The sequence below is a fragment of the Panthera onca genome, chromosome C2, assembly GCF_046562875.1.
Source record: "Panthera onca isolate mPanOnc1 chromosome C2, mPanOnc1 haplotype 2, whole genome shotgun sequence".
In the NCBI taxonomy this organism is placed as follows: Eukaryota; Metazoa; Chordata; class Mammalia; order Carnivora; family Felidae; genus Panthera; species Panthera onca.
In genome coordinates, this window is record NC_138347.1 from 98,443,394 (window position 1) to 98,464,295 (window position 20,902).

The 20,902-nt window shown below is 37.1% G+C and overlaps 1 protein-coding gene across 3 annotated transcripts in view; it reads left to right on the plus strand.

Annotated features, from left to right (window-relative positions):
• Positions 1 to 1,657: 1,657 nt before the first annotated feature.
• ZBBX (zinc finger B-box domain containing) overlaps positions 1,658 to 20,902 on the plus strand; it is a 121,240-nt gene continuing 101,995 nt past the window's right edge. For 2 of the 3 annotated variants that reach the window (XR_009612172.3, XM_060639141.3), the window contains exons 1-5: positions 1,658 to 1,738; positions 3,125 to 3,205; positions 8,597 to 8,733; positions 13,455 to 13,568; positions 15,919 to 16,009. Coding sequence is in view for 1 of the 3 variants with exons in the window: in XM_060639141.3 (XP_060495124.2) it covers positions 8,666 to 8,733; positions 13,455 to 13,568; positions 15,919 to 16,009 (273 nt within the window). In the remaining 2 variants the exon portion in view is untranslated. Of the gene's footprint in view, positions 1,739 to 3,124; positions 3,206 to 8,596; positions 8,734 to 13,454; positions 13,569 to 15,918; positions 16,010 to 19,403; positions 19,729 to 20,902 lie in introns of those variants that run through there. The other variant, XR_009612173.2, reaches the window with a different exon arrangement.

The window sequence follows — 20,902 nt, forward strand, 5'->3', positions numbered from 1 at the left end:
TCACTGCAGTATTTCCAAGGTGTAGAAGAGTGAACTTTCTTTTTTTTTTTTCAATTTTTTTTAACATTTATTTATTTTTGAGACAGAGAGAGACAGAGCATGAACGGGGGAGGGGCAGAGAGAGAGGGAGACACAGAATCGGAAGCAGGCTCCAGGCTCTGAGCCATCAGCCCAGAGCCTGACGTGGGGCTCGAACTCACGGACCGTGAGATTGTGACCTGAGCTGAAGTCGGAAGCTTAACCGAGTGAGCCACCCAGGCGCCCCAAGAAGAGTGAACTTTCAATAAATATTTGTTAAATTAATGAATGAATGGACAAATGAATGGATACACACTGAAAATATCTTTCCTGGTAATTTGAAGAGCACGTCTGGAAAATAGTCCTGCATAAGAAAATTCTAGTAATATCATATGTCCATTTGAAAGTTGTCATTGTATTAGATTTAACGAAAGGAGTTGGTGAATTTATGCCATGAACACTTAGATGACAATCACTGTAGCTATACCAGGATCACCATTTTTTTTTAACCATTTATTCAGTGCCAACTGTGGGCCTGGTTTAGTGCTAAAGACTTAATATACATTGTTTCATTTACTCTTCCATACTATACTATGTATGCACTAAGTGTATTATTATTTAATCAATCAAACTGAGTTTTATATCTCACTCAAGGTCACACAACAGGTAAGTTGTGGCAGGACCAGGACTCAAACTCAGGTCTGCCTTAATTTCAAAGTCCAGAATCATAGCCACATTATTGTGTCTTTTTTCTTATCTATGCTAGTTGTCTTATACAACTGAATTTGCCGGGGGAAGATATTAGATGTGGTCTTAAATGTGTATTGGCAGACACATTAATGTGGAAAACAGTGGTGCAAATTTAGTATCTTAACCATAATAGTTGAGATTATTACTCCAGTTACAAGATAGATAACACTGTGGATGAGATAGAAGCTTTTGCACCAACTGACTGCAGAACCAACCACATATCCTACTTGAAGCATATAAAATAGAGATTAAAAAAAAAAACTACAGCATATTTAGGAAGCAAAAAATTTCACCACAGGTGACTGGAACAGAAAAGTTTGAGAAGCATGGGTTGATTATCTCTCTCTCCCTCTCTCCCTATATATTAGATTCGCACACACCATGGGTCATATATTTGGGTATAAAGAAAGCTCTTGAGCCCTAGATTCTAGTATTGGTTTTACCTATTGTGACCTTTGATAATCAGTTGAACAGAGCACATATATGGGAGTTCTAAACTGCTTGGGTTATTCTTCTTGGGTCTGCCATTTTCTAGTTTTGTAATTTTGGGTCGTTATTCAAACTTTCTGTGCCTTAATTTTCTTAGGTATAAGTTGGGCCGTTAAGAGGATGAATTAAATATTACAGATAAAACTCTTAGAAGAGTGCTTGGAATGTGGCAGAAGCCCTTCCAGCCGAAAGCCTTCAAGGCCTGCTGGGTTTCTCAGCCCTGTCCTTTCTGAGAAGGTCCTTTCCCTGTCCCTGCTCTCCTGCACTCTCTTCTCTCTCTCTCCTCTCTTCTCCTTTCAGCTCCTCTCCCTGCTTCCCACTCGCGTCAGGGCTCCTTTGTGCCCTCTGCTGGTCAATGGCGGCAGGACCAAGTGTTCTGGTTGCTATGGCTACCGAGGCAACGCGGTAACCAAGGAGACCGAGGCGGAAGCTCCGGATAGCTCCAGCAGGCGGTGGTGACGCAGGCGGCTGGGGTCTCCAGGTGGGTCAGCAGGTTGCGGATGACTATGGTGGGCGGGCGGCAGGGCGGAGTGGCGACCGACAGGTCCGCCGGGTGCGGGACGCATGGCGGGACGGCGGGAAAGTAGACCGGGTTCCGGGTGGGGCTGGGGCGCCAGCCCTGTAGGTGTTTGCTGAGCGCTGCCGTGTGCCCGACACAGTGCCAGGCCCACGGGCTGCAAGACACGGCCTTGGCCTCAGGATAAAAGTCTTTTTCTATAAACAAAGAACTTTCCAGCCCGTGAGGTGAACCGAGAGTGAACCCCCAGGCAAGAAAACCAGGGCCTTGTCAATTATACCCCCTCTACAACCTGACCTTTTCAAACGCTACCCTTTTTTTTTTTATCCTTTGAAGTCAGGGGTGCCTTATGAGAAATTTGGTTCTGTGGCAATCCAGTAGGACATCCCCTCTTGTAGCTTGCTTTCTGCCTGGGTGGCCACAGGCACCCGCTGTATTATAGAAGTCCATGCTTCCCAAGGTGACGGGTGGCAGATTCCTAAGAAATCTGAAGCTGTGGGAGTTTTTTTTTTTTTTTTTTTTTTCTTCTGTCCCCAAATCGGCACTAGAGGTGCTCATATATGGGTTCAGTTATGTATTTTTTTTTTTGTAGCCTGACTTTTAAAATCCAGAGTTAGCAAGACTCATTAAAAAGAAGTCTTATAAATTTGAAGCTACACAGGATTAAAACTATGCAAACTGTATGCTTATGGAAAATGAAAACAAAAATAAGAACAAAAACCCCACCTTATTTTGTATCACCTTATTTTATAACCTACATAGAGGCCTGCCTGACCTCCCATGATATTTCCAGTTGTATTACACATTTATTTGTAGGTAGCTAAGTCTTTTGTCTATTTCTTTCAAAACACTTCGTACTTCCCACAGTTATTTTATTTGCTTTTTAATTTTTTCCTACTCTTTTCACCAGACTACAAGTTCAGTGAGGATCGGTACTATACCTGTTTGGCTCACCTTGTTTCTCAGAGCTTAATCCGATATCTGGCACAGAAGAGGTGTTCCTATATTTGTTGAATGTTCACCAGAGTCTTGTAGGATACATGGAAAAAAGAAAACAAAAAGATTTTGAAGTGGGAAAGAGGGTGTTTGTTTAATTTTTTTTCATAAGATTGTCCAATAAATTCAAAGCAGTAGGAAAAAGCTAAATATTTAAAAGTTAGCATATTATTATTGGCAGTATGTTGTATGTAGGCACTCTTCTAATTGCTGGGGATTCAAAGATCAGTGGCAGGACTGCCCTCAAATATTTGGGATGCTCACGGAAACCACACCTATAAAAGCAAAGCCGAAAAAATAGCACAAGGAAGCATATAATAGCAAATGAGTGTAATACGCATGATGTTCTTACAGAAAGAGAAGTTCACTTTTGATGGAAGAAATCTGCATTGTAGAGGTGGCCTTCCAACCTGGCAATGAATGGAATAAAACTTGGTGAGCAGAAAAGTGGAAAATAAAGCATAATGCTTAGGAAAATTAGAATGCATAATTGAAGCTCTCAAGTACCAAACAGAGCAGATAAGTAATTTTTTTTTTCCTTCTGGGTAAGGGGAAAAGTTTTAGAGAAGAAATTTATAACCTTGTATTACATGGAGGCAATTTGAAACCCAAAAGGTTTTCACCGGTGTTTAAAAACATTACTGTAAAATTTAGAAGGTAATCTGATGCCAAACAGTTCTTTCTCTACATTTCCTTTTAATGACAGGTTAAGAATATGAAAGGGAGAAGAATATGAATGATATGAATTCATCATTTTAAGGATGTAGAACAATTTAGATTTCAAGTCTTAAGAGCTAACAGGACTGGGAATAAAATTGTACATTCTGGCTTTGTCACCAATCTTTCCTTAATTTTCCCATTTCTAAGATATTCAGAAGAGACCACTTAGGATAATAGTGGATTGTATGAGAATGGGTAGGATAGATAAATATAAAAGAGCTTAGGATTCTGAATTTAATTTATGAATTAAATACTTTCATTGCTATTTGTAATCATATGAAGTTTTCAGTTGATAATAATCGTGTATTGATTTATGTTGTGCCTTTAAAACATTTTTTAAGCTATTGAGGAGTTTCTTTATATTAAATCTGACTCAGGCTCCTTATGAAAACCGATGAAGTCAGAGAAGCTGTGGTTTGAAAAAAACCTTGATGTTCCCTCATTCCCTTCTCAGGGTAGTTTCTAACGCTGCCCCTTCTCTGAACCCTGAGCTCTCTGGTGGCCCTTAAGGAGCCCGCTGATTTACAGACCATAAATTAGAGTCCTTTTGTTTGATATCCTGCAAATTGCGTGGGGGTGGAATTCTTATCATTTAATACATGGATAAACATGCTCAGAGACCACTCTAACACAAAGGTCCTCTGAACTTAAACCTAGCATCTTTTAACATTACTTATCATTTTTAGTTGACAACTATTTTAAAAAGATACCTTGCCCCTTGAGAGTGAAAGTAAACTTTCTTAATTGCTCTCAAGGGAACCTTCACATATAAGGTAAAAAAAAAAAAAAAAATGGGTGCCATGGGCACTATTTAATACCCTGAAGCAGTGTTTATCGGCTGTGTTGGTTGGCTGAAAGGTTAAGTGCAGCTGAGAAGTCAGCACCTGATTTACTTTCATGGCCTGTGCTAGTAGAAAATGGCATATATTTATTTATTGGGCCACTAAAGCACAAGACATTATGCCAGGGATCATGTATTATCAGTCTTTTCCTTAGATTTTTAAAAATATTTGAATATATACATATATGTAGAATAAGGATACAATTCTTTTTAAGAGTTTAAAACTACCATTTTTATTGAAATTCATTTTTATTTAATATTTCTTGCTTGGGTATCCAGTTTCTAAGTGCTATGGCAAACATATTAGTCCATCCAAGAGAGTTTGCTTTTGGACCTTAAAATGTGTCAAAGTAAGGAAAAATTCTTATTTATTGGCTTTTGAATTTTCAAGTCTAAGATAATTTCAGGTCATTAGACTAATCAGCTAATCTTAGATAAGTTTTCAGTTACAAAAACTGTCCTATCTTGAAAACAGTGGTTTCCCCAACCTCCCATTCTGCCAGTGGTGCCATGGCAAATTCTAGAAGACTATGGTAACTCTTGATAAATACTCTGAGTTTCTAGGAGTATAAATCATCATAATTTCCTTGTTTCCATTCTGTGGTAGCTGGCCTTGATGCTTGAGTTGCATTCCCAGGATGAGGACTTATGTAGACGGAGAATCAAACCATCATGGACAATATTGGGTCATAGTATCTGTACACCTGTGGGGAGAAACAGGTTGGGGACAGAAAAATGATGCAGTCTAATAAGTCAGTTAACAAGAACATTTTCCAAATAACTATTAAACCTTTGGTATTTAATTATCAGAAAAAAAATTGAGTCACCTAAGGACAAGTGGAACTACAAAGTTCGCATAATAGGGAGTTTATCTCTATTTCCCTGATTCCATTAAATGACTAAAGTTTTGTGCTTTGCAATTCTTCCTGCTGACATTATTATCTCCTTGCTGTCCCAAGAAAGGTGACTAATTCTCTGTTGGTTTTACGAAAGGAAACAGGCGGAACAGCATGACTCACAATTATAATCTTGCTTTTCTCTTCATACGAGAAAATTGGCTTATGTGTGTGACTTGATAAAACATTTAACTGAGAGGGAGCCTTACTAATTGCATTCAATGAAGTGAAATGCCCCCAAATAAGACCATTTATTGGTTAAATCACATTATCAGCAGAGCTATACATCTGAATCATCTCATCCTAATGAAATTTACAAACTTTTTTATTCATTTCAATCTTCATGTGTACGTTCAGCTTTATGCATACGTACATATACAGCTGACTATTGAAAGATGTGGGGGATTAGGCGCACCAGCACCCCACACAGTTAAAAACCCACGTATAATTTTTGACTTTATTTTTTGATAATGGTGGCAATGATAACAGTATGAAAGTTTTCTTGAAAAATTTATCACAGTAGACTTAGGGTCCAGCAGTTGGATTTCCAAATAATGATCAAAAAGAGATAGAGACTCTTTTTGAGTAGGATTATTCCTGAAGTCTTTTTTAAGTGAGACAAAGTTTTTACCTACAAGGAAGGCATAGAAGATGATGTATCCTCCCTCCGCAAAAGCAAACCAAATCTTAGTTTTCCAGGGGTTATCTTTATTTTTCTTTGACATTCATTTTAGCTTTGAGAGAGAGGACTTGGTACTTAAGAAACGAGTCCGAGTTAAATGTCCTTCCTAAGTATTTCCTTCTGTTGGAATGTTCCATGGTATTGTCATTGTGTGGCTTTCCCTTTGATTTTGAGTTCTTTGGGGGAAAACACTGTATCTTATTTACTATTGTGATATCAGTACCCATAAACAGGTCAGGAAGGAGTAGCTACATAAATGTTTACCGGGGGTGCCTGGGTGGCTCAGTTGGTTGAACAATCCAACTTCAGCTCAGGTCATGATCTCGCATTTTTGGGAGTTTGAGCCCCGTGTCTGGCTCTGTGCTGACAGCTCAGAGCCTGGAGCCTGCTTTGGATTCTGTGTCTCCCTCTCTCTCTGCCCCTCCCCGGCTCTCTTTCTCTCCCTCTCTCTCTCAAAAGTGAATACTTAAAAAAAAAATTAAAAAAAAAAACCACAAGTGTTTATTGAAGGCACAAATACACTTAGTCTTATGATGCATCTACTACTTTTCTTACAATATAAAATTATTTTGTATAATTCTATTTGAAATTATCTTCAGAAATAAATTCCTTCAGAATTTTCTCCAAGGTAGTAAAAATCTACCCTTTCAGGGTAGATTTGATTTTTTGGAGGTAGAATAACTTGAAACTAGATTTGAATGAATAAAGTATTCACTCCTGCCAAACAATATATATTTTTTTAATTTAATTTTTTATTTTTTTAAATTTACATCCAAATTAGTTAGCATATAGTGCTATAATTTTTAGTTTTAAATGAGGCACAACAAAGTAGATTTGTATGTTTGTTGGGTATATGACAGACTCTGCAGGAGGTTTCAAAGAGGTATTCCAAAAATGTCTTGATCAGTGGTTGCATCATTGAAATTATGATATAGTGTCCCAAAGGAACAAAACTGAAGAATTGCACATTTGATTATGTAGACTTCCATGTGACAATAACCTTCCATTTGGTTACTTCTATTCTGATGCCTACTCTCCTTAAGTTTTCGAGCAAAGCTTCTAGACTTATTTTCTGTTCTCCCTCTAAAACTTTCAGTGCCTCTTATTAGTTACATATTGAATTCCAAATGCCTTAACTTGGCATTTAAAGCCACTCATTATTGAGCTGCAGCCTAAATGTCCAAATTTATGCCTACTTTTCCCCTTCCACGTAACCCGAATATCAACCAAATGGAGCCAGTCATTAGTCCCCATTCAAGAGCTGTTCTTTCTCATAGTGTGAAGTGTTCATCCAGTCCATATCTTTTTATATAAGCCCCCATTCTCCTCAAAATGCCACTTTAAATGCTAGCCAGCTTGAATTCTCTCTCTCTTCTTATATTATCACATCTGTAAGTTTTATGGACTTTATAATTTCTACCCTATTTTGTGGCTTTTATATGTAGGTGTTATATGCCCTTTTTGACTCTATGCCATTTGAGCCAGTCAACAGATCTCCTTGGGCCTTGACTCCATGCCTCTTAACACAGTGCTTTGCACATAGCAGAGCTTAGGAAATATTTATAGGGGTTTTAAGTACATAGGAACACATATAAAAACCAGCAGCATCAAATGGTTTGTCCATTTAAGACTATGGACTCTATGGCAATGGCTCTCATATTTCTTTAAGGGCGTTCAGAATTTGGAAATTTTTATTCGTATAAAAACCTAATGGTTGTGCATGTGATTCAGTAATTCAGCATTACAGACTAAATTATTATAGAACCATGAATAATTGGGATACTCAGGAAATAGGGTGTTCTGAATAATTTAATTTTCTGGTTAACTTGGAGTTAGGCAGAAAATCTTCTTTGTTTCATTTCTTGTTGAAAAATTCTTTCTAAATATGCTAATTTCTGATCTTAGGCAAAGAGCATCATTAAAATTTTCTTTGATGAATGAGGATATTAGAATTCCTCTGGGTAATTATTACATACCTTAATTCTCATTTTATATTACCACATATGAACAAAAAAAGGTTTTGAGTTTGGATTGTATCTCTAAGGTTCTTTTCTTTTTCCTATATTTAGCCTTGGATATTATTTTTGGATGAAAACAAAACCTGATTTATATTTTTATACTCTTCACCATAGAAAGAGACAGAGTATGTACTTGTCTTAATGAGTACATTCTTCACTTTCCTTTTTAATTTTTTTATTTTTTACATTTATTTATTTTTGAGAGACAGAGCACTAGTGGGGGAGGGGCAGAGAGAGAAGGAGACACAGAACTGAAGCAGGCTTCTGGCTCTGAGCAAGTAGCAAGCATTCAGCAGAGGTCGACGCGGGGCTTGAACCCACGAACCATGGGATCATGAACTGAGCCGAAGTCGGACACTTAACCGACTGAGCCACCCAGGCGCCCCACATTCTTCACTTTCAATCGACTATTTCCACAGTCTTTTGCTATATAATTACTGGTAAAATTTTAATTCCATCATATATGCTATATTTATAACTTCATTAGTATATCAATATTTGTCAAACTTATATATTTAGCATATGTGTATTTATTGTTTAGCCTTTGATTCAACTTTTTCCCTTCATAACAATTTCTGTTTTTAAAACCTGTCTGAATTGTATGTAGTTTTGAATTTGTAATTTAACTGCTTTACTCTGACATTATTCTTTTGTCTGCTACTTTTTCAGACATTTTTGCAAATCACAATAATTTTTAGATAATATCAAGACAGTGGGGGAAAAAAAAAGGCAGTAATCATGAACACCAAAGATTTTGTAGTTCTTCCATGGGGGAAACCTGGAAATTCCGTAAAACTAAAATACAAGTAAGTGTATATATATTTATTACTTAAATAAAAATAATTGCTAACATTTCTGTAATTTAAAGTATTTTTTTGTATGAGGCTGTGTAGAGTTGAACTTAAATTTTTGAGTTCTTTCCTCCATTTTCTTTACATCGGTGCATTTTTATCTATAAGAGAGTAGGTTTGAAATATTTTAAATCCCTAATAGTTTAAAAAATGAGGACTAAAATTATTTCTGCCACAATATCAAAATGAAAAGTGATAAATGAAGTTTGGGTTTATTGACTATTGAAGCAGTCGAACAGAAAGTTACAAATAGTTTTGTGACACTTATTCAGAATTAAAAAGAATCACCCTAAAGAAACTGAAAGACCCTGAAATTTACGGAGACTGTTGGGCTGAGAGACCTTTAAATAGAGAATAGAGGGTATTAACTATCCCTGCACTTCACCTGTTAAGAGACAGTATGTTGAATTCATCTTTGTCTTGGAAAGGTACCATCTGTCTTGGATTGCCTTGTGAACGCATTCAGCTAGAACCAGGCAATTCTGGTATCTTGGGAATTTTATGACATGGCAGGGGTATGGGAAGTTTCAATATACTGCTTCCCTTTGAGATCATCTAGTGTCACTGGAAATTCCCAAGGCCTTCCTCTCAGAAATCAGTAAGGGTCAGTCAGTCTGGGTTGGGGACAGACTGTCAATTAAAAAATTTTTTTTAATGTTTTTATTTTTGAGAGAGAGAGAGAGAGAGAGCAAGATGCGGTGGGGGGAGGGACAGAGAGAGAGGGAGACACAGAATATGAAGCAGGTTCCAGGCTCCAAGCTGTCGGCACAGAGCCTGACGTGGGGCTCAAACTCACGGATGGTGGGATCATGACCTGAACTGAAGTCGGACACTCAACCGAGTCACCCAAGTGCCCCCAGACTGTCAATTTTTAATCTGTTTTGAGTTCCCTGAATCAGATCAACAGTCCTGTGGTTATTCAGTGTCTTCAGACTTTCCTAATTCTTCCTTCACTTTTGAGATAACTGTGTGTAAGAGCATGTGTAAGCTGGAAAATGTTATACAAATATATGGCAATCTCAGTACAGTTCACCCTTGAACAACAACAAGGATTGGGGACACTAACCCCCTAGAACAGTCAAAAATCCACACAGAACTTTTGACACCCTCAAAACTTAACAACCAATAGCCTACTCTTGACTAGAGACCTTATGGGTAGTATAAATAGTCAATTAATGCATATTTTGTATGTTATATGTGTTATATAATGTATTCTTACAAAAAAGTAAGCTAGAGAAAAGAAAATGTTATTAAGAAATTCATAAAGAAGGGAAAAGACAATACCGTACTGTATTTATCAAAAACAATTGTGTGTAAGTGGACCCATGCAGTTCAAACTCCTATTGTTCAGTATCATCTGTATTATTTTTACCATTTTTTGGTGGGAGGGAGAGCAATCCCATTGTTACTATTACCAATTTTCCTTTTTTTGTGTAAAAAGAAAAGGGGACGTACATAATTTGATTATGGTCATATGTTTCAAGTCTGTGTTTATATACTCATAAACCATTCATCCAAGAAACATTAATTGCATGTATTCTACACACTGTGATAGGGAATGGTGGACATAAAAGTAAGAAGACACAACCTTTGCTCTCAGGTAGCTTGTGGAGGATGTGAATAGATAGAATCACATTTACAGTATGTTGTGAAGCATGGTATGATGAGAAAGCATAAACTGCTGGGGCAGGGGTGAGGAGGTCACCAAGCTTTGCCTGAAAGATGCAGTTATTTGGGTAGTTACTGGGGAAAACTTGTGCAAAGGCACAGAGGCCACATACTTTGGGAACTTTCAGACACATGCAGCAATTTTGGGACAGAGAACAGAGTTGGAGAGAAGGGAAGGATTGTATAGATAGTAAATTAACCTCTATGCCACACTAAGGAGTTTGGAATTTATTTTGGAAGGGAGGGGAAATCACTGTTTCATGGCCTTTAGGTCTCTGATCCACGCATGATCAGCAACCTACAAAAGCTAGGACAGGAACACCCACTCTATGTTAATATCTTTGGAGTTCCCTTTCTTACCCTTTCCTTATTCCAAGCCTCTGCTCATTTGATACTATCTTAATGATTATCTTGACCTTGTCTGATATTTTGGTGTTCTCCAACATTTGTCTTCCTCTTTCCCAGCCCTCAGCTCATTTCAGTAGGTTATTTCTGGCCCTTGCATTTGTTGGGTTGACCTGGTTTCTGCAGGATCAACCTTAGTTTTCCTCAGTGGTCTTACCTGAACCACATGCCCCTCCCCCCCCCCCCCCCCCCCCCCGCTCCACCCCACTCTGTGTCTGAAGCTGTTTCCAGGAGGAACACATGTCTTATTTCAGACCCATAGCATCCCATCAACTTGAACAGTTGGTCAGTAAGCTGGTTTTTTCTTTTTTTTTTTCCGGTCTCATTCCTTTCCTCTACCACAGTGGGGACTTCAAAAACATTAAAAGTTTTCTAAGCAAGTGAGTAACACAATCACATTTGTACTCTTCAGACTCTTCCACTGGAAGCCATGTGAAAAGTGTTGTGGGCCATTGAGACTTTGGGCGGGGAGACCAGCTCAGGTATCAATCCTAAACTATGTCCCCATTCCATTGCAAAGTGATCTAGGCATCATTATCCTCCTGGTTGCCCGAGTAAGAACCCTATGATTGTCTTAGATTCTTTCCTTTCTCTTTCCTGGTGAGTCCCCTGCTTCTGGTCAGTCTCCAAGTCCAGTTAATTCTATTTCCTTAGAGTTGTCAAATTCTCCCATTTTTCTCTCCATTGTCTCTATCCAGTCAGACCAGCATCATCTCTCTATTATTAGGCTTCTTGAAATAGTATCCCAACTGGCGGCCTTGACTTGCCTTTCAGCCTTACACCCTCTAATTTTCCATTCTGTAGTCAGAGTGATCTTTCTAAAATCAATTCTGTTAAAAACCTTTGATGGTTCTCATCACTTACAGAATACAAATCCTCATCATGGCCTACATGGCCCTTCATGATGTGGTCACCCTCCACATCAGCAATTCCATTTCTTGCCACTTTCCCCTCCTTCACAGAATGCCTGGCCACATGGAACCTCTGGTGCCTTGACCCACATATCACCTGTTTCTCCCTGTGCCCACACTTTTCTCTCTTCTTAGAACATTGCTCTCACCACTTCCCTTTGACTTCCCCAAGGTCCTTTCATCCCTGAGGCTCAGCTCAGACCTCACTTTCTCCAGGAACTGCTCTTGCCATCCCTTCAGCTGGGCATGTGCCCTGTGTGTTCAGGTACCTCCAGGTACTTCTCCAGTGACAGCACCATTATAACCATATTTCGTTTACCTTCATGTGTGTCTGTGTTCCTCTCTGTACTGGAATCTCCACTGGGTCTCATATCCTCTCACCTCCTATTACATGTCCTGTCACCACAGTCCTTGTTTGTACTAAGGGCTGAAGTACTCCTTGTGGAATGGATAAAGTGAAAATAGTGCCTCTCCATCAGTATCTTTACCAGCTTCTCTAAACCCACTGGCAGAGTGGTTTGCCTCCTTTAACTTTCCATGTACCTCTCTGGATTGCGTCCGCTTTGGTGCTTGCTTTTTGGTGACTGTTTATATAAGTTAGTGGCCTTTTCTCATTTCCATTATTCTTATTTTGATTGCTTGTCATTGAATCCTTGGGGACGCACACTACTTGATTATAGTCAAACACTGATGTAATAACGATGAAAGAGATTTAAACTCATGATAGATAATAAAAGCTAGAGAACTAGGTTGGCATAGACCTATTGAACACAGTAACTAATACTGACAAGAGACAAGAACTGTAAAATGAAGAAAATGGCTTGTGTCAAATGTTCGATGAGCTTCAGGTATTATTATCAAAATCTCTTGCACAAGAATCTGTAAGGGGGCTCTCGTCTGTCCTCAAAAAGTTCTTTTTTTACTGCTTTCTTTCAGAGGAAACAATAGGTGAGACTTGGCCCAGTTCACATTCAATCCCTTTAATGTAATAGCTCCTGTACAGAGGCCCTCAATGGGTACTTTCTCCCTAATAGGCCCTAAACAGGCTCTGCTTTCTCCCTTTCTTTTGCTTTCTTTCTTTCTTTCTTTCTTTCTTTCTTTCTTTCTTTCTTTCTTTCTTTCTCTCTTTCTCTCTCTCTCTCTCTCTCTCTCTCTCTCTCTCTCTCTCTCATTCTCTTTCTTACTTTCTTTGTATTATACAACATAGAGGTAGAAATTTATTGAAGGTTTCTAAGATGATCAGGTCAGCAAAAATGTGTATTTTGTAGAGAAAAGATTAGATACTTTAAACAGTATTCTTCCAACTACTTGAATTCTTTAGAGGAAAGACAGTATGAAAATTAGAAAATGTTTTTTCTTTTGCTTTCTATTTATATAGTATAGATATTTGTGCATATACGAAGACAGAGTTCATATGGAAAGTGAATTATGATTTGAAATCTCTCGCAGTGTAATAGGAAAAACAAAAATCTGACATTTGAAGAGTTGCATACCTTAAGGAGAATGTTAATGGGAGGCAAATGCTAACTTTAGAAACTGTATTTCACAGAATGCAAAGGAAGTAATTAGGATACTCCATCACTTATTTACTATTCATAATTTTAATTAAGGGCAAAAGATTATATAAAATTATTTTGCCTTGTTTTTGTTTGTTTCCCGCAAATGAACATTCTGTATTTAACTAATACTCAGAAATGCTCAGGAACTGAGGATGGAGAAGATACAGTTAGAGTTGGAGAACCAACAAATGGAAAAGAAACTACAGGAATTCCAATCAATTTGGAGCAGAGAAAAAGAAGAAAGAGGGTAAGTGACATTTTTAGGGAATTTGAGAGGAATAAACTGAGTTGTGTAAGGAAATGTTTCATATATCTTTGTCATTTCAGCAAAGATCTGCCTTGAATGAATGATTTCTGGCTTTTCCTGTTGAACAAACACTATTAAATTTCTCCTACTTTTTCTATTTGTGTCCTTTATAGAAGGCATGCTGCTTTTTAAAATTACCATTACTTGTGTTTGTTTTTTTGTTTTTGTTTTTGTTTTGTTGTTTGAATGTTCTTTGGTCTTACACTTTCTTATTTCTCTTCTTACATGACTCTTCTGAACCATTCGTAGCCTGAGATGTTTAGCACAGCAACACAGCCTTTACTGTCATAAAAGTGCCATCCGTAGGAGATCACCAGTTTATGTTTAAGGTCATTTTTATTTATGAAAAACTTTTGGGAGGCAGGAGTTCACATGTTCGTATATAAGAATCATTCAAACCCTCAAGTATGTTTAAAATATTTTTAGATGAATGTGCTTTAGCTGAAATTTTATTAATGAGCACTCTCCACTATTGTGCTTTATATCTGTGTTCATCTTACTGAGAATTGTCCTTTATTACACAAATAATAAATCTATATGACACAAATCAAACAGAATTGATAGTTATGTAATGGAAATGATATCTTCTTTGCTCTGGGCTACTCCCAGCCCATTTGTAGCACTGCTTTTAATAATTAAGGTCCCCCCCCCCCCCCAACAAATATCTTATCTTTGTATAAGCATATATGTATATACATGTGTGCGTGTGTGTGTATGAATGTGTGTGTGTGTGTATCTGACTTGTCATTTATGTTTATACAAATGAGGTTATCTATAAAATGATTCATACTCTATTTTTTTTTTACTTAATATATCTTAGTGCTGTTGCCACATCAGTACACAAATGAGCTCATTCTTTTAATGGCTATGTAATATTTCTTTGCATATTTTTGACATGTTTATTTAAATATTCCCTATTTTATAATTATAAATGCTGCCATGAATATGCTTCTATATATATATTTTGCTTACATATGCAAGAGTATCAAAGGGTTAAATTCTTACCTGTGTAATTTTAGGTCAAAGTATATATGCAATTTAGATCTTGGTAGATATTGGAGAAATTGTCTTTCAAATAGGCTTCAAAAATGTATAACTTTTTCCTACAGAGAATGACAGTTCATGTCTCATGTGCTTTGGCTGGTACTAAATATTGCCAGGCTTTTTGTATATTAAATTTGCTTTGTTTGGTGCTCCAAGGGATGATCATCAAATATCCATGAAATATCTTCTGAACCATTAAAGAAAATTCAGAATTTACTATATCTCCAGTAGTATTTATCTTTAAAGTATGACTCTTTGGAAAATACTCATGACACATACACACACTCCCTCTAATAACCAGAACATTGATTTAATCAAGCATCTCAATGTCATATGTCATCCCAGGTGACAAAGTATATTGTATATTTTGTTGCTGTTATTATAATGATCCAATGAGCTTAGTTTGCTCTTCTCAATGGATAATGAAATATCTGTGAATCAGAGTTCCTGAAATCAGACTCAAGAGTGTGTTTTCATTAGCTGGGGATGTTTTTAAAAATGTTCTAAAGCTTGATGGAGTTTTCATAAGATTTAAGTGTTTTTCTAAGGCCACAAAGATAATAAATGTTATAGCCAGAATGAGAACCTGCCACTCATTGGTCAGGAAGATAGAAGTTCAGTGTTCTGACCTTGACTTTATTATTTATTGTCTCTGTGACCTTGGCCAAGTTTTTGTCTCATTATTTTTTAAGTGAGAATTGGATTTCTGCCCTGTTGACTTCAAAAAATTCTGTGAGACTCAAAAGTGCTTTGAAAGCCATCAGCTAAACAGTTCGCCTTCTTTGCCTTCTCTTTACCTTTCAGTGTGGGAGCTGATCTGTAGTCTTAAATACGGGATTCATCACTTAGTGCATCTGCTGTTTTCGGTATTGTTTTGCTTCCTTTTCCTCTTTATACCTGTGGACCCTTAGCTTTTAAAACTGCATGGCAATCTGCAAAATTTCCTATAAATCAGTAAATGTATCGTTAGTCATTGTAAATGTCTAAAAAATGAAATTCTTCATCTGTGTTTGGACATTTTACTTTTATTCATTTCTTCTCAAAAGTTCCAAATATGGTAGAGCTACATTTTAGAATTACCAAGGCTATCGTGGCATTATTGATATTTCATTTTCCTTTTGTGGTGATCTGTTACATGTTAATGACTGAATTTCATTTCTTCAAACAGGGAAAATATATTTGTTTTCATTAAAAGGAGAAATGTATTTAGTAATTACATTTTGTCCTCTGTTTATATATACTGAAGGTCAAGTGGATATCACTGGAAATCTGGGCAAGTGGGAAAATTGAGTAATCAATCACACATAATGTCACAAAGTAAAGGAAATATTATTAAGGTAAGAAAATACCATTTGATTCTCAGGGAATTTACCCAGTAAAGAGATATAAATTAATTTTTAGATCTTGTATTCCCTTCCATACTTAAGAACCCACTAATCTTATTTTAATAACTTCACATATTATTGGATTGTGATTAATTTTTATGGGTTAATATGTAGCTTTCATTATTCAGATATATTTGTTTTTCATCTATAAGTTGATTTTAAAAAATTCATATTGAGTAGAATTTTTCTAAACTGAATTTTTTTCATGCAGTTCAGTTTTGGTTTCAAGTATGTGAAATACAACTATGTGGTCTTATATTAAAGTGAAAGCTAGGTTATTTGATGTAACGAAGGACAGACTTTTTTCCTGCCTTTTTGTTAGATCACATTTGTTTCATGTGTTTATGTTCTACTTGAATAATAATTATTATTCATATACTGTTGATTCCATGTGTGGAGACCTGAGGAAAAGCTGCCTTCAGGTTTCCCAGCTGTAGAATTGCTTTATCTTAACTGTATGTTGTAAAATATAACATTAGATTATATGTAAGATTAAAATCAGATGGGTGACTTTATGTAGGGAAAGCTGTTTTGTTTCTGGATTGTTTAGCACAAGATCCGTGACTTTGTAAGTTTTAGCTTATATACTCCTCTTTATTTTTTATATACCTGTCATCCAACTTTCTTTGGGCCAGTTGGCATCTACAAACATCTTACTTGGTGCTTCTAACGTTTTTGGCTTCAAAAAAGCATTTTGTTCTTTACTGTCATTCTCTTACTGAGATATGTTTCTTTAATTTTTGGATTAAAAGTTTTATAGTCCACTTCCCATTTTTCATTATCTTTCTGAGATAGCATTCCATGTTTCAGATATTATTGAACTATAACACATTAAAAATGCTGACTTTGTCATTATTGACTTATTTATTCAATAGTATTTGTTAAGTGCCTCCTTTGTCATATAGTGCATTATCCTTGTTCACAAGGAGATCCTCATCCAATGTGAAAGATAATGTGCATATGAAAATATTTATAGATTAAGTCAGTATGTAATTTTTGTCATAACTATTTAGTATATGAACCATCTGTGCTTGGGAAAAAATACTTTAGTTCTACAAATATTTGAGAGTCTCCTAGATGTCTTTGTAAGGAAAAAATGATGAATAAATCATAATGCCAGTCCCCACAAACCTCATAATTGAGTCAAAAGATGTGGAAACATGGGGTTTGGAGAGCTGTAGAAGGTGGGTGTAGAAAGTGAGACTGGGCAGGAGGGAAGGTCTTGAATACCAGAGTTAGGAGTCTTGACGTTTTCACTGTGGGAATGGAATTCCTGGACAGTTTTTGAGCAGGAGGATAGTTAAGATTAAGGTAATGACTTAAGGTGGCTGATCTTGTTTAAATATGGAGTGCATTTGGAGTTTATAAATACAGAGTATAGAACAAATGATATCAAAACTGTTTTGATCATGTCCACATAAATCAAGAATGTATTTTGAGCATGGACTTTTCTTTTTTTTTTTTAATTTTTTTTTAATGTTTATTTATTTTTGAGACAGAGAGAGACAGAGCATGAGTGGGGGAGGGTCAGAGAGAGGGAGACACAGAATCTGAAACAGGCTCCAGGCTCTGAGCTGTCAGTACAGAGCCCGACGCGGGGCTCGAACTCACAGACCGTGAGATCATGACCTGAGCCGAAGTTGGACGCTTAAGCCGAGATTTGGAATGCAGGCTTCCGGGCTGGTTCTAAGTTAATTTGCCAGCTCTCCAGTAAAGGGAGCCTGAGAAGAGGAAGAATGGTAGCAGTAGAATCAAAGTAATGTGATTTCATAAAAAACGAAGGTAAAGGAGGGTGATTTTAGAAAGTATGGAGATGTCAACATTGTTCTATACATTGTGTGGTGAGAAAAGTTTTGACTGTGATTTTAGACCAGTGTTTCTCAAAAGGGGACAGCTTTGCCCCCCAGGAGATGTTTGGCAATGTCTGGAGACATTTTTAGTTATCACCACCAAGAGAATTTTTGGTTTGTGGTTTTTGGTTAATGATAGGTAGTAGCTACAGGCCAGGGGTGCTGCTATTCACCCTATAATACACTGGGCAGCCCCCCAACAAAGAATTATTTGTCCTAAAATGTCAATGGTATCAAGGTCAAGAAATCCTGTGTTAGTCTATATAGATTAAGATCCTGACTCATTTCATTAGCTCTATGATTTTAGGCAAGTCACTGAACTTTTCTGAGCTCCTGTTACCATATTTGTAAACATATACAACAATACTTGCTAACTACTTCATAGAGTTTTAAGCAATGTTGAAGTTATATGTCTGAAACCAATTGTAACATTGGCTGAAGATCACACTAAAAAATGTTTGTGGAGAATGAAAATTAAAAAAAAAAAACACTGATTTGATATTTGGGTTATTAGATGGAAAAATACATTTCAAGCAGTTAAAAAAAGAAAGGTGGGTGATAATGAGTAAAGACTAATGTTGCACTGAGAATGAGAACAGAGCGCGACCTCTCAAAGATTTAACAGGATCAAGGAAAGACTTTATTACAGATGACCTTTGAACAACACAGATTTGAACAGCGCAGGTCCATTTGTATGCAGATTTTTTCAATAAATGTAGGTACAGCACTTAAATGTATTTTTTTCTACGTTATGACTTTCTTAATAACATTTTCTTTTCTCTAGTTTACTTTATTGTAAGAACACAGTATATAATACATATAGCATACAAAATAGGTGCTAATTGACTGTTTATGTTATCTGTAAAACTTCCAGTTAACAGTAGGCTATTAGTAGTTAAGTTTGGGGGGAATCAAAAAATCGTGCCCCAACCCCCATATTGTTCAAGAGTCAACTGTGTATTGTTTTTCAGAATCAGAGAGATGTAGCCAGTTTGTAGTTGAGGGATGGACTCACTAGTGGAGGAAAGATTGAAGATGCAAGAGAGAGAGGTGCCAATTGCTGGAGGTTAGTCTTTGAAGAGACAGCTCATTAAGGAGACCTTAACCAATGGAAAGAGAACACATTTTATCTGATAAAAAAGATGGAAGAGAAAATAGGTGGCAGTAAAGGTAAAGTTTTAGAGATTGCATTTGACAAGAGGTAAGGCAGGAAGCTGTGGAAAGATTTTAACGGGAAGATCTCAACATTCTTAGTAAATTTGAAGGCAAGATCATCTGCTCACAATAAGGAAGGGAAATGGGGTAAATGTGAGTCTTTTGGAATGAAGAAAGTTTGACATAGGCGCTGTGGGAATCATGATTGAGATTTAACATGAAATGAGTAAGTAGACTGCTGAAGTGCCATAAGAGCATGGATTTGTGGGGGATCCAGTCAGGATTATTTCATCACAATGGTTGGTAGATATGGGAGGTCTAAGAGGAAGAAGGTAAGGTGATCATGGTTAGCACTGAGAAACTCTGAGTTTTGGGCTTTTAAAGGTGTGACCCTTCAGATTGCTGCTTAGGTTTAAGGTTTGGTCATAATGGTCAGGTGGCTGAAGAGGGACTCAGATGGTCAGAGTAGTCAGCATATTAGAGGGTTTTGAACATCAGGATGTCAGGTGAACATGAACATTGAAGTCTGCACGCTCATCACCCAGAACTGTGATGGAGAGAAATACTGAGCAGATTGCTGAAGTTACGGTGGAGGAGGATCCTGGATGTTGATAAAGACAATAAACAAATGGCGAGGAGCTTCAGTAGAGGCAACTTTGCTGAATGGTGAGATCAGAGCAATATTCTGGAAGCAGCACTGAAGAGCAAACCGGGAGAAAAATTTTCTTCTCTCCTGATGAGTGAGAGGGAGTAGAAATGGAATTAAGTTCCTCTGGAGAGTTCTCTGGAAAAAAGTTGTGTCTGAGGAAAGACGGGTCCGGTTCACGTGAACTTTTGCAAGAGATGTTTTTAGGAAGGGTTTAAAACATAAGACAAATGGCTATTTAATAAGGGCTCTATGCAATGGCAGGATGGAAGGACAAGCAATAGAAAATGGCAATGTTTAAGTAGCTAATTAGATTACAAATGAGAATATTTGATAAGGTGGCTCATGGGAGGAGTGTGGGACCAGCATGGCAGATTAGGACCTTGGTGGGTGTTTGGAGGCATTTGTCAATGCCAAGGAGGCTGATGGTGACAGCATAGCCTGAGTCTGATGGCCCAGGTGATATGTCTGTATGGTACTGCCACTCAACTGCCCTGTACCCTAATGGTACCCCTTCAGCATCTACCGGTGGAGGCATAAGTGGTGAATACCGCATAGGCTTCAGTATATTGGATTCCTGATGTTTTGAATATACACGTATGTGCATATACATACATACATACATGTATGCATGTACGTGTATATACATATGGATGTGTGTGTGTTATGTGTGTATCCCAGGTCCAGCCCTACTCTATCCTCAACTCTTTCCCAAACAGATAAAAATCAGACTTAGGAGGAAATTCTGTTTGCCTCAAAATAGCAGCTAGCAGTTTGTTCACTGAAATATTTTTATGCAGTTTGAATCATTTGAAGTAAATATGGCCATGTTTATAGAGCAGAAAAATATTCATAATAATAAAAACAAATTATAAAATTTCCCTAATAATGGATTCAATTTGCTTTGGCATCTCCATTCTGCCCAGGTAGTCTATAACCATATTGATCATGTTGCAATTCAGACGTACCACTAAGGTAATAATATTGGCCAATTTTGCTATGAAAAATGAGATTAAATTATCTGTAACTTGTATAACATTTCCAGTTTAGAAGTAAAAGTGTGATTCACATAGAAATTGATTATTTCAATCCTGTTTTCTTTTCTGCTATGTTTGGTACATAGCATCTGAGCAGCCACTTAAAGAATGTGAACAAAAAATGCCCTTTTGAGGCAAAACCACTAGATTCACTGAG